At 45.5% G+C, this 13,893-nt stretch overlaps 1 protein-coding gene across 1 annotated transcript; it reads right to left on the bottom strand.

Annotated features, from left to right (window-relative positions):
* Window positions 1-7,614: 7,614 nt before the first annotated feature.
* LOC121851587 (vegetative cell wall protein gp1-like) lies at window positions 7,615-13,661 on the bottom strand. The gene is made up of 5 exons (XM_042345587.1): window positions 13,637-13,661; window positions 12,751-12,765; window positions 12,306-12,418; window positions 7,912-8,294; window positions 7,615-7,768 (listed from the first exon to the last, which is right to left on the bottom strand). The coding sequence occupies exons 1-5, from the start codon at window positions 13,659-13,661 to the stop codon at window positions 7,615-7,617; spliced, it is 690 nt and encodes a 229-aa protein (XP_042201521.1).
* Between the last annotated feature and the right edge of the window lie 232 nt (window positions 13,662-13,893).

The following is a 13,893-nucleotide window of genomic DNA, read 5'->3' as shown; positions in this document are numbered from 1 at the left end:
TTATCTGGAACAAAATATTCACGGAGCAATACGGGGACTTATAATCGAAACTCATTCATCTCTTAATTTGAACTCTATTTCACAGAATATTCGTTGAACCACTTTAGGATGGCATTGTGGTACTTTATGTCGATTGCCAAGAATAAAATTACTGCTGTAGAACACTTGAAATAAATGTCAAGTTACCAATTCTCTCATTAAATTATGAATCGTTGTCAATGTTTTACAAATTATCACAGAGCGCCACACATTTTCCTTTATTTAAATAGTTTAAATATGTGTTTAAACGGACAGATAACTAAATATTCGACATCCTCTCTGAACTTAGATTGTGCTAAGGCATAAATGACGGTGTTTGTGCTGCAACTCAAAACCTTAAGCATGTTTGTCACATGATGGACAACAAAAACTGGGTCTCTGTAACTGAGGTAGAAATAATTCTCTAAGGTTCGTAAAAGTATGAAATGTAAAACATACATCAGCCACAAAAGGATGAAGCTGCCTGATATGGCGAAGAGTAAGATGATGGATCTCCTTCGGTTCTCCATCTCTGCATCGTTGCCACTTTCACTTTTCTGGTGCAGGAGTTTTCTGCGGATTCTGTTTGCCGCTAAAATGTGACTGACTGTCACTACGTTCATCAGGACAATCAGAAAGAATGGAACAAACGGGGTTATTATTGTGTCAAACCATTGATATGCAATCCATGTGGGAGAGGTGTAGTAAGTCTCTTTGTACTGGCAATACCAAGGCACTTTGTTCAGTATCTCTCTGGGCTCATACATAAGGTACCAGGGAATGCTGACGAAACAGTTCAGAGAAGAAATCACTCCAACAACAACGGCTGCTGTACTCTCGGTGCAATAACTTATTTTCAGTTTCACCCAACAGATGGCGACCAGGCGATCAAAGGTGAAAGCCACTGTGAACCAGACTGACATGTGTGTCACCGCCGACATCAGCACCATTCTGAGTGAACACACGGGAGTGATGTCCAGAAATGTGTGATTGAAATAAAGAGAATAGATTGCGTTCAAAACCACATCGTTGATGGCGAACAGGAGATCGGCCACTGCCATGGCCACCATGTAGACGGTGTTACATTTTGAGAGGCCACACTTTCCCCGGGACAGGACCACAATGGCCAACAGATTCGCTGAGAGATAAATGAACAGCACACAAACATATTTACCTGCGTAAGTTGATTATATTTTGCTCAAACTGCATTCACACAGCAGTGTTCCAAAAACAATGGGTGCAATATGTTCAAAAATATTTTTGAGGCATTATTAATCTCACAACGAGAGCAGAGAGGGTTCAGCACACGACAATATCTTATTTTTATACAGACATCAGAAAAGACATCAGCGAAACAGGAGTCACAACTGTAGGATGAGAATTTGATGTGTGAGCCATTCGCAAACTTGTGCTACATCGGGATACAAGTAAAATATGTATTTAACTAATTACCTGAAATACCAATAGCTGCAAGAATAGGATAATAAACTATCATTATCCGAAAAAGTGTTGGCAGATACAGCCACGGAATGAAGGCTAACGCTCTCAACATTGTGTATCACCAGCGGATAGGCTGTCAGTGCTGGACACTCAAAGCTGCCAGTCTTTATATGCCAGAACTGTCTCCACTGGGAATAGGCTACTTGCACAAATGATTGTGAAACACCAATGATTCTCCTCTGGCACGAACTGCTGACTGGATTCCGTGGAGGCGGTAAGCAGGATCTCATGGGGGCTGATCCAGCTTGAAGGTGACGTGTTCAACAGCAGGAAGCAGGAATGAAATCTAAACCGTGTTGCGGTCAGGGTGTGCTTGTACCTGAGTCAGGCCAGTTACATGTTGCGTTAATTGACTGTGGTTGTGGATTGTGATCAGAGCTCATGAATGACGTTTGAGGTCACTGTTATAAGACTGGTTTCGCTAGCAGTCTCGTGGGTTGCGTATAAAGAAATGGTTGGTGTTGTCCTGGTCCACTATCCACCACAAATAATTGTACTTACCCACGAGTGAGAAACCAATATTGTTCCAAACTAAGAGAGAGTGGATGAACCTATTGCGCAATCTCTCTGTGTGCTAAATCACATAATGTTATTTCATAGGATAAACCTATGTGCTCCGTGTTTCAAAGAATCAACATTCCCTGCTTCAAGCTTCTGACTCCCGAGTGTGCACTTCTCCACAGATTCACTATGCGCTAACTGAAATAGTGTTTGTGTAAATTTATTCTGAATTTCACCCCTTCAGCTTGGTGAAGACAGGAATCATGTCGCCTCGAAATCATCTTTTTTGCGGTGTGTGCATGGTCATTATAGTTAGCCACTTCTCATAGGCCAGGACCTTCATTCATTCAATCATATTGGTTGCTCACCTCTATATCCGATAGCCGAGGTCATCACCACGCTATCCGCGGTGCGTAGACATTTTGTCCATCCTTTGCCTCCTATTTTGTGCTCAGCGATGCAACGTCAACTCGTCCTGGGTTTGGCGAGAAGGAAAGCAGCTGAGTTATTTGCCACCTGGTGCCCTCATTACCCAGCTTTGAAGATTTTAGTTGGTCATCTTCAGTCGAGCTCATTCACGGAAAATAATCTGGACTGCGAAGGTAGGTGCACGGTCTTCAGACAGATTGCCAACAAACATCAGGTAATTACAACGAGCCATTGACTAAAAATGTCCACATCCCTGGTATCATTCTGGTAAACCTTCTCTGCATGTGTACCAACACCTCATTATCTTTCCCAATATGAGAACTTGCAGATATGACAACAGTCCTGCAGTTGCAATCTGTCGAATAATATGCTCACACGTGCCGTTGACATTTGACTTGCTGTACTCTTTGGTTCGACCTATAAAATCTAGTACACGGTCACCTTTTATGTAGATATTTGGACACCCATTGACGCGAACTATATACGAGGTCAGATACGCAATTCCTTAGGAAATACCAGCCTCCAAGTCCAGTTCCTACTCTGCACCAAGCAAGGCACGGGCAGTTGTCTTACTACATTGAATATTGATATATAGAGATCGCAAACAGCAGTTGTCCCAATAAAAAAACATTGGATGACAGCACTGCAGACTTCCCTCCATACAGAAAAAGAGCCGTTCACCAACCCTCTCTGCTTTCAGTATCCCAGACAATTCTTTTTCTACGCTGTCACCGTCCCTCTATAACCGTGGACTTCTATTTTGCTTACGAGTGTCTTACACAACACATCCTAATAAGCCTTTTGAAAATCCATTGAACGACACCCAACTGACGAACCTTCCTCCAAACGCTTCGTCACTTCATTGATGAGATTTATCCGCTTTGTTAGACCATGTTGGCTGTTCTTTATTAAACCATATTTTTCTCAGTGACATTGTATTTTGTTCCCAGAAGATTTTAGTCTCTAGAAGTTGCCACACGATGAAGTGCCTCTGACTGGTCTGCAGTTAATAGGTATAACCTTCTGCCACTTTTTGTACAGGGAACTAACACTTGAATTATTTCCGTCTTCTGGCAGCACGCTGGTGTCCATAGAGAATTGAGAGATTTTGCTTTCAGCCTCCAATGTTTCCACCCCTACTTCCCTCAGCGAACTAGGAAGCATCCCGGCCGGTCCGATGCCTTATCTAGCAGCAATTTCTCTTCCATCTTAAACGATACTGTGGCATTGGCTGCATCCTCATCTTCTGTGACCACAGGAGAAACATCTGTCTGTTCCTTTGAAGATTGTATCCTCAATGACAATTTCATTGAAACTCTTCTCTGCATCCCACTGTCCATCCGTTTGCTTATGGCTCCTCTCCTGAGTGTTGTCATCACACTGACCGGTATTCAGTACGAAGAAAAGGTTTTTAAACGCCACACTTGCATGTGAATTCTGCACTGCCCGTCCAATCTTCGTACCACAACCATAAACTCTCCTTCTGTACCCTCTATAGCTGTTTGCTGACAAACACCTGACACGTTAGGTCCACGAGATCTTCAACAACAACCAATTGCGCTTATACACCGCCCTCCACACACGATAGCGTCTCGAGACCTGACTTGTAGACGTGGAGTGGGGTGCAGAGGTTGCTTTAAGCGAGTTTTCAGTGGATGTTTTTTCAGGTTTGACACGAAAAGGGGTGAGGAAATGGAACAGGATGAGTTAATGAGGAAGAGCGTTGCAAATCGGTGGGCGCAGTGGCTGAAACTGTGGCCGAACTCTGATGCTGAGACGGAAAGTGTTTGTGTCTTGCTGGAAGCTTGTGCCAGTCGAGCGGAGGAGCCGGGAGGTGGATTGGGGAGTAAGGAGTTCGGAGAGTTCGGGAGATTCCAGGCAGTGAATTGATTTGAACACGTTTATGAGGAACTCACAGACAATCTTTTCGATTTTGGGGACCCAGTGAAGCAAGGCCCGAAATAATATTAATAATAATAATCCTTGCATTTGATGTAACGCTTTTCAATTCGGGAGGACGTCCCAAAGCGCTTCAAAGAACACACTGTAAAGTGAATTGACTGTATATTTGTGGGCGAACGCTGCAGCCAATTGCGCACAGCCATGTGCCACAAACAGTATATGGATTGAAAATGACCAATTTATAATTGTTTTNGGTTTTGGAGGGATTATTATTAGGCCCTGTGTGGAGTAAGGAAACTTGCCCAAGGTTTCGCCCTCTGCCTGGAATTGAACTCAGGTCTCTCGCTTGCAAAGCGAGTGCTCTAACCACTCAGCTACAGGACTCCACAATGGTGAGCTGTGTCATTGGATATAGTGACTGGGACCTTATCAATCGACGACAGGATGGAGACTTCATGATTGACATCCTATCTGTCACAAGTTTCTTGAAAACTTGATTTGCAAGGAGACTTGATAAATAGTGCATTTGCAGCAATTCTGTTCCAAATTTGCTGTTAGCTGATGTTAATTCAGACCTGGCACATAGTTGCGTTTAAGTGCATCCAATAATCTGTCAATGTGATGAATTGCATTTACGTTGGAAGGGTTTCTACATTTTGTAAATATTGCATTAAGGTCTCCACGGACATATTCCACAGCTATCTTAACGGCTCCACACAAACCTGACATAGAAAGTATTAAGCGGTGAATCAATGGACTACGAGAAGAAAAAACATGATCCGTGAAATCAAGAGGAACAGGAATTTTTTTCATCAACATATTAAAAAANGGAGAATGTGAAAGGGAAACGTGAGCCAAATAAAGATAGACATACGTCAGACTATGATGGACAATAATGAAATGACAGTCCTGTTGAATGAATAGATTACATCTGTTTTCGTAATAGATTAAGAGCCCAAATTACCAGCGATAACAATAAAATAATAATAATAGTAATCCTTGCATTTGGCGTTGCCTGTATCACGGCTTCCAGAATTCTCAAATGGCTTCGCAGAATACGCTGCAGTGAATTGACAGTATATTTTTCGGGGAAACGCGGGATCCAATTACGCACAGAAGCTTCACATAAACCGCCGTGGACCGAAAATGACCAATTTATTATTGTTTTGAGTTGGATGGTTATTATTAGGCGAGTGGAGTAAGGAACTTTGCCAAAGGTAGCGCTCCGCCTGGAATTGAACTGATATGTCTCGCTTGAGTGGCGAACGCTCTAACCACTGAGCTACAGGACTCCACGGGTACACATCATTAACCCATATAATATAAGTAAACGGTTTTATTATCACTGAAAAAGTTCATGGATAAAATGATGGGCTAAAGAGAGAAAGACTTCCAGTTCCTGATTAAACGAACCGACGTAGGGAAGTAAGTTGTGGAGGAAATTGGGATCGACGCATTAATCATAATATTCCAAAGCTTCTCTGTATTCGGGAATTGTGCCATTGGATTGTCCAATTGCAAATTTCACTCCATTGCGTCAGAAGCGAGGAAGGCAGAGAGAGACAAACCAGGCAACAGGAATCTCATCGGCTTACGTTCAGTTGTGGGAAAGTTACTGGAATCTTTCATGTGGGTTGAATGGATTGAGCACTTGGACAAGTAATAGCTGATCAAAGAGAATCGGCATTGATTGGTGAACAGTGCGAAATGCCTGACGATTCTAATTGTCATTTTTAAGGCGGACCACTAACATGGTGGGTAAGCGATGGATGATCTCTGCATCGGCTTCCAAAAATATTTGATAAGGTTCCGCAAAAGTGCTTACTTTTATAAAATAAAGTGCATCGAATTGGAGGTAAATTGCGGTGCGTTCGGTAATGGTTTGGGTAACAGGAAGCAGATCGTAGGGATAAAGCCAACGGTCTCTGATAGGGAGGACGGACTAGCGATGTTCCCCCGGTGTCTGTTCTGGGCCTTCGCATTTCTTCCTCCCTTTTATTCAACTCTTATCATGAACGTCGTTCTCTGTCCCAATTTTTTCATCAAAATTTCCCTGGAATGGAGGCACCGCGCACAAAATAAGGCATCGCTGTCACTGCTTCCAAACTTTCTCTTTGGTGATGTTTGATTTGCTTCTTCATTTATTCCCTATTTGTTCGTTTATTTCTTTGTCGGATTGTTGATAAAAAAAATCATTTTATATGCAGACAAATGACGTTTGTGAAAAACATAGATATGTGTCGTCAAATTTGCAAACGCCGCAATGTAAGCCGCCGCATCAAACTGTGCAGATGGGTGCAGCAACTTGTAAAACGATTGGGATATACTAAACGAGTGGCCAACAGAGTGGCAAATGCAAATCTTCGTGGAGATGTGCGGAGCCATCCGTTACGGATCCCAAAACAGCGGAACACATCATTTACTGAGCGGTGAAAAATTTAGCACTGCGGAAGGACAAATGTGTTTGGGTGTCCACGTCCACACGTTGTTAAATATAAGCTCTAATTTGCAACAGAAGGTCAAAAATACAAACTGGTTGTTGTTGGTCTTTATCTCAACGATAGAGGAGAGGAATTGATGCTTCAAACATACAGAAACTTGTTCATCTTCTATCTGGAGTAATGCGTTCAGTTTGTGGTATCGCACCTCATGAAGGATATATTGAGATTGGATGTGATATATTGAAGAATAATCAGAATGATAACAGGACTCAAATGGATAAATTATATAGGAAGATTGCAAAAGCTTCTACTCAAATCCTTTCTGCTTCCAAGGTTGAGAGGCGCTCTGGTTGAGGATTTTAAATCGATAACTTGATTCACAAGGGTATGCACTGATGAACTGTATCCTCTGGTTGGGGAAATCCAAAATAGATATATTCACCGATTTCTATACGTTAACTCTCTTCCTCTCGCACACACTCTGTCCGTCCCCTTCTCTCTCTCACGCTCTCTCTCTCTATTTTGCTCAACCTCTCTGTCAATCAGCCGCTGGAGGCTCTGCTTCAAACAGGACAAAAAATAGGGGCGCGGGTTGGGTGTTGGGGCCGTAGCTGGTTTTGCGGCGGGGCTGCATTTGGGGCGGGGCTGTATTTGGGGGCGGGGCTGGGGTTGGGGCGGGGTTGAGTTTGGTGCGGGGCTTGGAGGCGGGCTGGGTTTGGTGCGGAGCTGGGGTTTGGGGCGGTGCTGGGGTTTGGGGGCGGGGCTGTAATTGGGGGCGGGGCTGGGTTGGAGGCGGGGCTGGGTTTGGGGTGGAGCTGAGGTGTTAGTTCGGAGCTGGTTTTGGCGGCGGGGCTGTATTTGGGGGCGGGGCTGGTGTTGGAGGCGGGGTTGAGGTTGGTGCGGGCCTGGGCTTGGAGGCGGGGCTGGGTTTGGTGCGGAGCTGGGGTTTGTGGCGGTGCTGGGGTTTGGGGGCGGGGCTGTAATTGGGGCGGGGCTGGGGTTGGAGGCGTGGCTGAGTTTGGGGTGGAGCTGAGGTGTAAGTTCGGAGCTGGTTTTAGCCGCGGGGCTGTATTTGCGGGCGTGGCTTGGGTTGGGGGCGGGGTTGAGGTTGGGGGCGGGCCTGGGCTTGGAGGCGGGGCTGGATTTGGGCGGAGCTGTGGTTTGAGGCGGGGCTCTATTTGGGTCGCGGCTGGTGTTGGAGGCGGGGCTCGGTTTGGGGTGGAGCTGAGGTGTGTGTTCGGAGCTGGGGTTTGTGGGCGTGGCTGTATTTGGGGCGGGGCTGGGGTTGGAGGGGGCTGTGGTGGAGCTGAGGTGTGGGGTCGGAGCTGGTTTTGGCGGCGGGGCTGTATTTGTGGGCGTAGCTTGGGTTGGGGGCGGCGTTGAGGTTTTGGCGGGCCTGGGCTTCGAGGCGGGGCTGGGTTTGGGGCGGAGCTGTGGTTTGGGGCGGAGCTGTGGTTTGGGGGCGCGGCTCGGTTTGGGTGCGTGGCTGGGTTTGGGGCGGAGCTGGGGTAATGGGCGGGGTTGTGTTTGGGTGCGGGGTTGAGGTTGGAGGCGGGTCTGGGTTTGGAGCGGAGCTGTAGTTTGGTGGCGGAGCTGGGGTTGGGGGCGGTCGTGGTTGGAGGCCGGGCTGGATTGGGTTGGAGCTGGGGTTTGGGGGCGGAGCTGGAGTTGGGAGCGCGGTTGAGGTTGGAGGCGGGGCTGGGTTTGGGGCGGAGTTGGGTTTGGGGGCGGAGCTGGGTGTGGGGGCGGTTCTCGGTTTGGGGCGTAGCTGGGTTTGGAGGCGGGGCTGGGTTTGGGCGGAGCTGGGTTTTGGGGCGGAGCTGGGGTAATGGGCGGGGTTGAGTTTGGGGCGGGGTTGAGGTTGTAGGCGGGTCTGGGTTTGGAGCGGAGCTGCAGTTTGGGGGCAGAGATGGGGTTGGGGGCGGGTCGTGGTTGGAGGCCGGGCTGGGTTTGGGGTGGAGCTGGGGTTTGGGGGCGGAGCTGGAGTTGGGAGCGCGGTTGAGGTTGGAGGCGGTACTGGGTTTGGGGCGGAGTTGTGGTTTGGGACGGAGCTCAGTTTTGGGGGCGGGGCTGGTTGTGGGGGCGGGGCTCGGTTTGGGGCGGAGCTGGAGTTGGAGGCGGGGCTGGGTTTGGGGCGGAGCTGTGTTTTGGGGGCGGGGCTGGGTTTGGGGGCGGGGCTGGGTTTGAGGCGGAGCTGGGGTTTGGGGGCGGAGCTGTATTTTTGGGCGGGGCTGTATTTGGGGGCGGTGGTGTATTTGGGGGCGGGGCTGGGGTTGGTGGCGGAGCTGATTTTGGGGGCGGAGCTGTATTTTTGGGCGGGGCTATAGCATTATTATTTTCATTATAATATATTTGGGATTATATTTGGAATTAGGCTTTTAAAGGTTAGGGGAGTTCACGGTTTAATACCCTTCTTATAATAATAATAATAATTATCACTATTCTTCTTTTGAACCAACTCATGATCACATTTTTGAGACGTCTCAACACGTTTCACAGCGTAGTTTAGTGACAGTGTTTTTACAGAATTCACTGTGAAGCGGTGATGAAAAGGTTCCTGAAGCTCAGGGCTTAGACACACAGAAACACACACAGAGACCACATACACACCCGCAAACACACACAAAGAGAAATACACAGAAACACGTACACAAATACGCACACATAGACCCTCAAAAACAAGCTCACACACATAGACACATATAGACGGAGACATAAACGCACGTACACGCACACAGACGGAGACACAGACAGACACACACACAGACGCAACACACACACACACACAGCCCGGGATCACAGTGTCCACCCAATGACCATCACACAGGACGCTCCATTCCCATAGTTGCACACTCCAGATCAGCTCCAGGGAGACTTGGTCACCTCCCCTCAAGGAGGGGAAGGGATTGACTAAACAGCGCTTTGGGCGTCTGCAAGAGTGAACACGCAAACAAATGCCAGCATTATTATTATTATTGTGATTATTATTATTGCTGAAAACATCTTCGTTGCCTTCCAGCATTCTTGTAGACGCTTGGCGTGACTAGTTCCCCACTTTCTTATCTATCTCTGTCTGTGCGTTTGTAAATGGGACAACACCTGGAATGGAGGGCGCTGTACAATTTCTTGTTTTTCGGGCGACTGTGTTTGTGTCTGTGCGTGTGTGGTGTTCTGTGAGTGTCTGTGTGTGTGTCCCGTTTGCATATATGTCTGTGTGTTTCATTCCCCTTTACATATCTGTGTGTGTTTGTGAGTGTTTATCTGTCTGTGTTTGTACTTCTGTTTTTCTGTGCGTGGTGTGTAGAGTCGGTGGTTGTGTGTGTGTTTGTGGGTAAGTCTATAGATATATAATTGTTTGACAATATTCTGCACAATGATGTTTCACAAAAATACAAGAGAGTTTCCCCTGGTGTCCTGGCTGACAACATCATCAACAAAAATTGGACGCTCAATTCACGAAAATTGACAGCCAAAAACACCTGCACAATACAATGTCTCGATACTTTCCAACAGCGGTGTCCAAATGGCGGCACGCGGGCCGCATGTGTCCCAGCGGTGAAGTTTTTTGGCGAGATACCATTTCCAAACTCAAACCTTCCGCTCCCTCCCTGTTGAACGTCCTCGTGTGGCAGCAGCAGGACCCGGCGGTTGGGAGGCCTCAGTGTGGAGAGTGGAATAATACCGGCCATTGCTGCAGTGGGTCAGGAAGGCGATCATTTCTCTAATCAATCACATACTTAGCCATCGCCAACTCCTCCATCAGCCGATAGTGATTGCCGCGCGGCTGATAACAGCAATACCTAACTCCAACATTGCTGGGGTCGACATACTTAAAGACTCGAATTGAACTGCAAATCTTTAGAATAACAAGAGAATGCAATATGACACAATTGCTTTGTTGAAATCAGACGATTTGTTTATGGGCTGATAAGGTACCTCAGCAAATAACAAAAAAAACAGAAGGAAACTGTGTCCAATTCAGCTACTAGTACAAGTATTTTACAGGATACATTTTCAGTGTTTATTGGCCACATATTTGTCACACTCTCGAAGATTTTCACATGTCTAATAATACCAACCTAAAGAACTTTTCTTCCCTTTACAAACAAACAAAGACCGATACACTATTGAACTCTCATATTTTGAAGCCACCTCGATCCTCTCTCATCAATAACCATACATAACGATCCATATTTGGCTCCTCCCCACTGATCCACATCTCTCGCCCTCTCTCCCTGTTACATTTCTAAACTTCTTAAAAATGCAATTTGCACGTTAATTCAACTCGCCTATCAACACCTATTTGAACAATCCATTCATTTGTTGTCTCTTCACCATTCATCTCGTGTTTATTTTGTGATTATAACAATTTTCTCTTCAAATAGATATATTTGGTTGCTGCGTTTTGACTTGGGTGAGCGTAGATCCAAAGAAATGGGGAATAAAATAATAATAATCGTAATATTATAAAAATATCTGGAGGAATCTTCACGGAGCAATAAGTGGACTTATAATCGAAACTCATTCATCTCGTTAATTTGAACTCTATTTCACAGAATATTCGTTGAACCACTTTAGGATGGCCATTGTGGTACTTTATGTCGATTGCCAAGAATAAAATTACTGCTGTAGAACACTTGAAATAAATGTCAAGTTACCAATTCTCTCATTAAATTATGAATCGTTGTCAATGTTTCACAAATTTTCACAGAGTGCCACACAGTTTCCTTTATTTAAACAGTTTAAATATGTGCTTAAAGGGAAAGATCACTAGATGTTTGACATCCTCTCTGAACTTAGATTGTGTTAAAGCATAAATGACCGTGTTTGTGCAGCAACTCAAAACTTTAAAAACGTCTTTCACTTGTTCGACAACATACACTGGGTCTCTGTAACTTAGATAGTAATAACTGCTTAACGTTCGCAAATATGAATTCTAAAACAGACATCAGCCACAAAAGGATAAAGCTGCCTGATATGGCGAAGAGTAAGATGATGGATCTCCTTCGATTCTCCAGCTCTGCATTATTGCCACTTCTACTTTTGTAGTTCAGGAGTTTTCTGCGGATTCTGTTCGCCGCTAAAATGTGTCGGACGCTCACTGCGTTCATCAGCAAAATCAGAAAGAATGGAACGGAATGGGGTTATTATTGTGTCAAACCAGTAAAATACAATCCATGTGAGAGATGTTTAGTAAGTCTGTTTGAAATTGCAAAACCAAGGCACTTTGTTCAGTGTCACTCTGGGCTCAAGGATTAAGTACCAGGGAATAGCCACAAAGCAGCTCAGAAAAGAAATCACTCCCAAAATCACGGCTGCTGTTCTCTCGGTGCAATATTTTGTTTTAAGTTTCACCCAACAGATGGCGACCAGTCGATCAAAGGTGAAAGCCACTGTGAACCACACTGACATGTGTGTCACCGCCGAAATCAACAACAATCTGAGTGAACACACGGGAGTGATTTCCAGAAATGTGTGATTGAAATAAAGAGAATGGATTTGGTACAAAATCACATCGTTGACGGCGACCAGGAGATCGGCGACTGCCATGGCCACCAGGTAGCGGGTGATACATTTTGAGAGCCCGCACTTTCCCCGGGAAAGGACCACAATGGCCACCAGGTTCGCTGAGAGATAAATGAACAGCACACAAACATATTTACGTGCGAGCTGCGTAAGTTGATTATATTTTGCTCAAACTGCATTCACACAGCAGTGTTCCAAAAACAATCATGGATTGAAGGGTGCAATATGTTCAAAAATATTTTTGAGGCATTATTAATCTCACAACGAGAGCAGAGAGGGTTCAGCACACGACAGTATCTTATTTTTATACAGACATCAGAAAAGACATCAGCGAAACAGGAGTCACAACTGGAGGATGAGAATTTGATGTGTGAGCCATTCGCAAACTTGTGCTACATCGGGACACAAGTAAAATATGTATTTAACTAATTACCTGAAATACCAATAGCTGCAAGAATAGGATAATAAACTATCATTATCCGAAAAAGTGTTGGCAGATACTGCCACGGAATGAAGGCTAACACTCTCAACATTATGTATCACCAGCGGATAGACTGTCAGTGCTGGACACTCAAAGCTGCCAGTCTTTATATGCCAGAACTGTCTCCACTGGGAATAGGCTACTTGCACAAATGATTGTGAAACACCAATGATTCTCCTCTGGCACGAACTGCTGACTGGATTCCGTGGAGCCGGTAAGCAGGATCTCATGGGGGCTGATCCAGCTTGAAGGTGACGTGTTCAACAGCAGGTCAGGGTGTGCTTGTACCTGAGTCAGGCCAGTTACATGTTGCGTTAATTGACTGTGATTGTGGATTGTGATCAGAGCTCATGAATGACGTTTGAGGTCACTGTTATAAGACTCGTTTCGCTAGCAGTCTCGTGGGTTGCGTATAAAGAAATGGTTGGTGTTGTCCTGGTCCAATATCCACCACAAATAATTGTTCTTACCCACGAGTGAGAAACCAATATTGTTCCAAACTAAGAGAGAGTGTATGAACCTGTTGCGCAATTTCTCTGTGTGCTAAATCACATAATGTTATTTCATAGGATAAACCTATGTGCTCCGTGTTTCAAAGAATCAACATTCCCTGCTTCAAGCTTCTGACTCCCGAGTGTGCACTTCTCCACAGATTCACTATGCGCTAACTGAAATAGTGTTTGTGTAAATTTATTCTGAATTTCACCCATTCAGCTTGGTGAAGACAGGAATCATGTCGCCTCGAAATCATCTTTTTTGCGGTGTGTGCATGGTCATTATAGTTAGCCACTTCTCATAGGCCAGGACCTTCATTCATTCAATCATATTGGTTGCTCACCTCTATATCCGATAGCCGAGGTCATCACCACGCTATCCGCGGTGCGTAGACATTTTGTCCATCCTTTGCCTCCTATTTTGTGCTCAGCGATGCAACGTCAACTCGTCCTGGGTTTGGCGAGAAGGAAAGCAGCTGAGTTATTTGCCACCTGGTGCCCTCATTACCCAGCTTTGAAGATTTTAGTTGGTCATCTTCAGTCGAGCTCATTCACGGAAAATAATCTGGACTGCGAAGGTAGGTGCACGGTCTTCAGACAG

The sequence above is a fragment of the Callorhinchus milii genome, unplaced genomic scaffold (genome assembly GCF_018977255.1).
Source record: "Callorhinchus milii isolate IMCB2004 unplaced genomic scaffold, IMCB_Cmil_1.0 Scaffold63, whole genome shotgun sequence".
NCBI lineage: Eukaryota > Metazoa > Chordata > Chondrichthyes > Chimaeriformes > Callorhinchidae > Callorhinchus > Callorhinchus milii.
This window is presented reverse-complemented; position numbering and strand designations above follow the sequence as displayed.

Excerpts from the sequence above, each read along its gene's own strand:
- LOC121851587 (XM_042345587.1), bottom strand. The coding sequence starts at position 13,661 with ATGACCTCGGCTATCGGATATAGAG. Across the intron at positions 8,295-12,305 it reads TCCTGGTCGCCGTCAACGAT|CTCCGCCCCAAACCCAGCCA; the intron begins GTGATTTTGTAC and ends CCATTACCCCAG. Across the intron at positions 7,769-7,911 it reads AGCCCCGCCTCCAAGCCCAG|CCCCGCCCCCAAACCCCAGC; the intron begins GCCCGCCCCCAA and ends CCCCAATTACAG.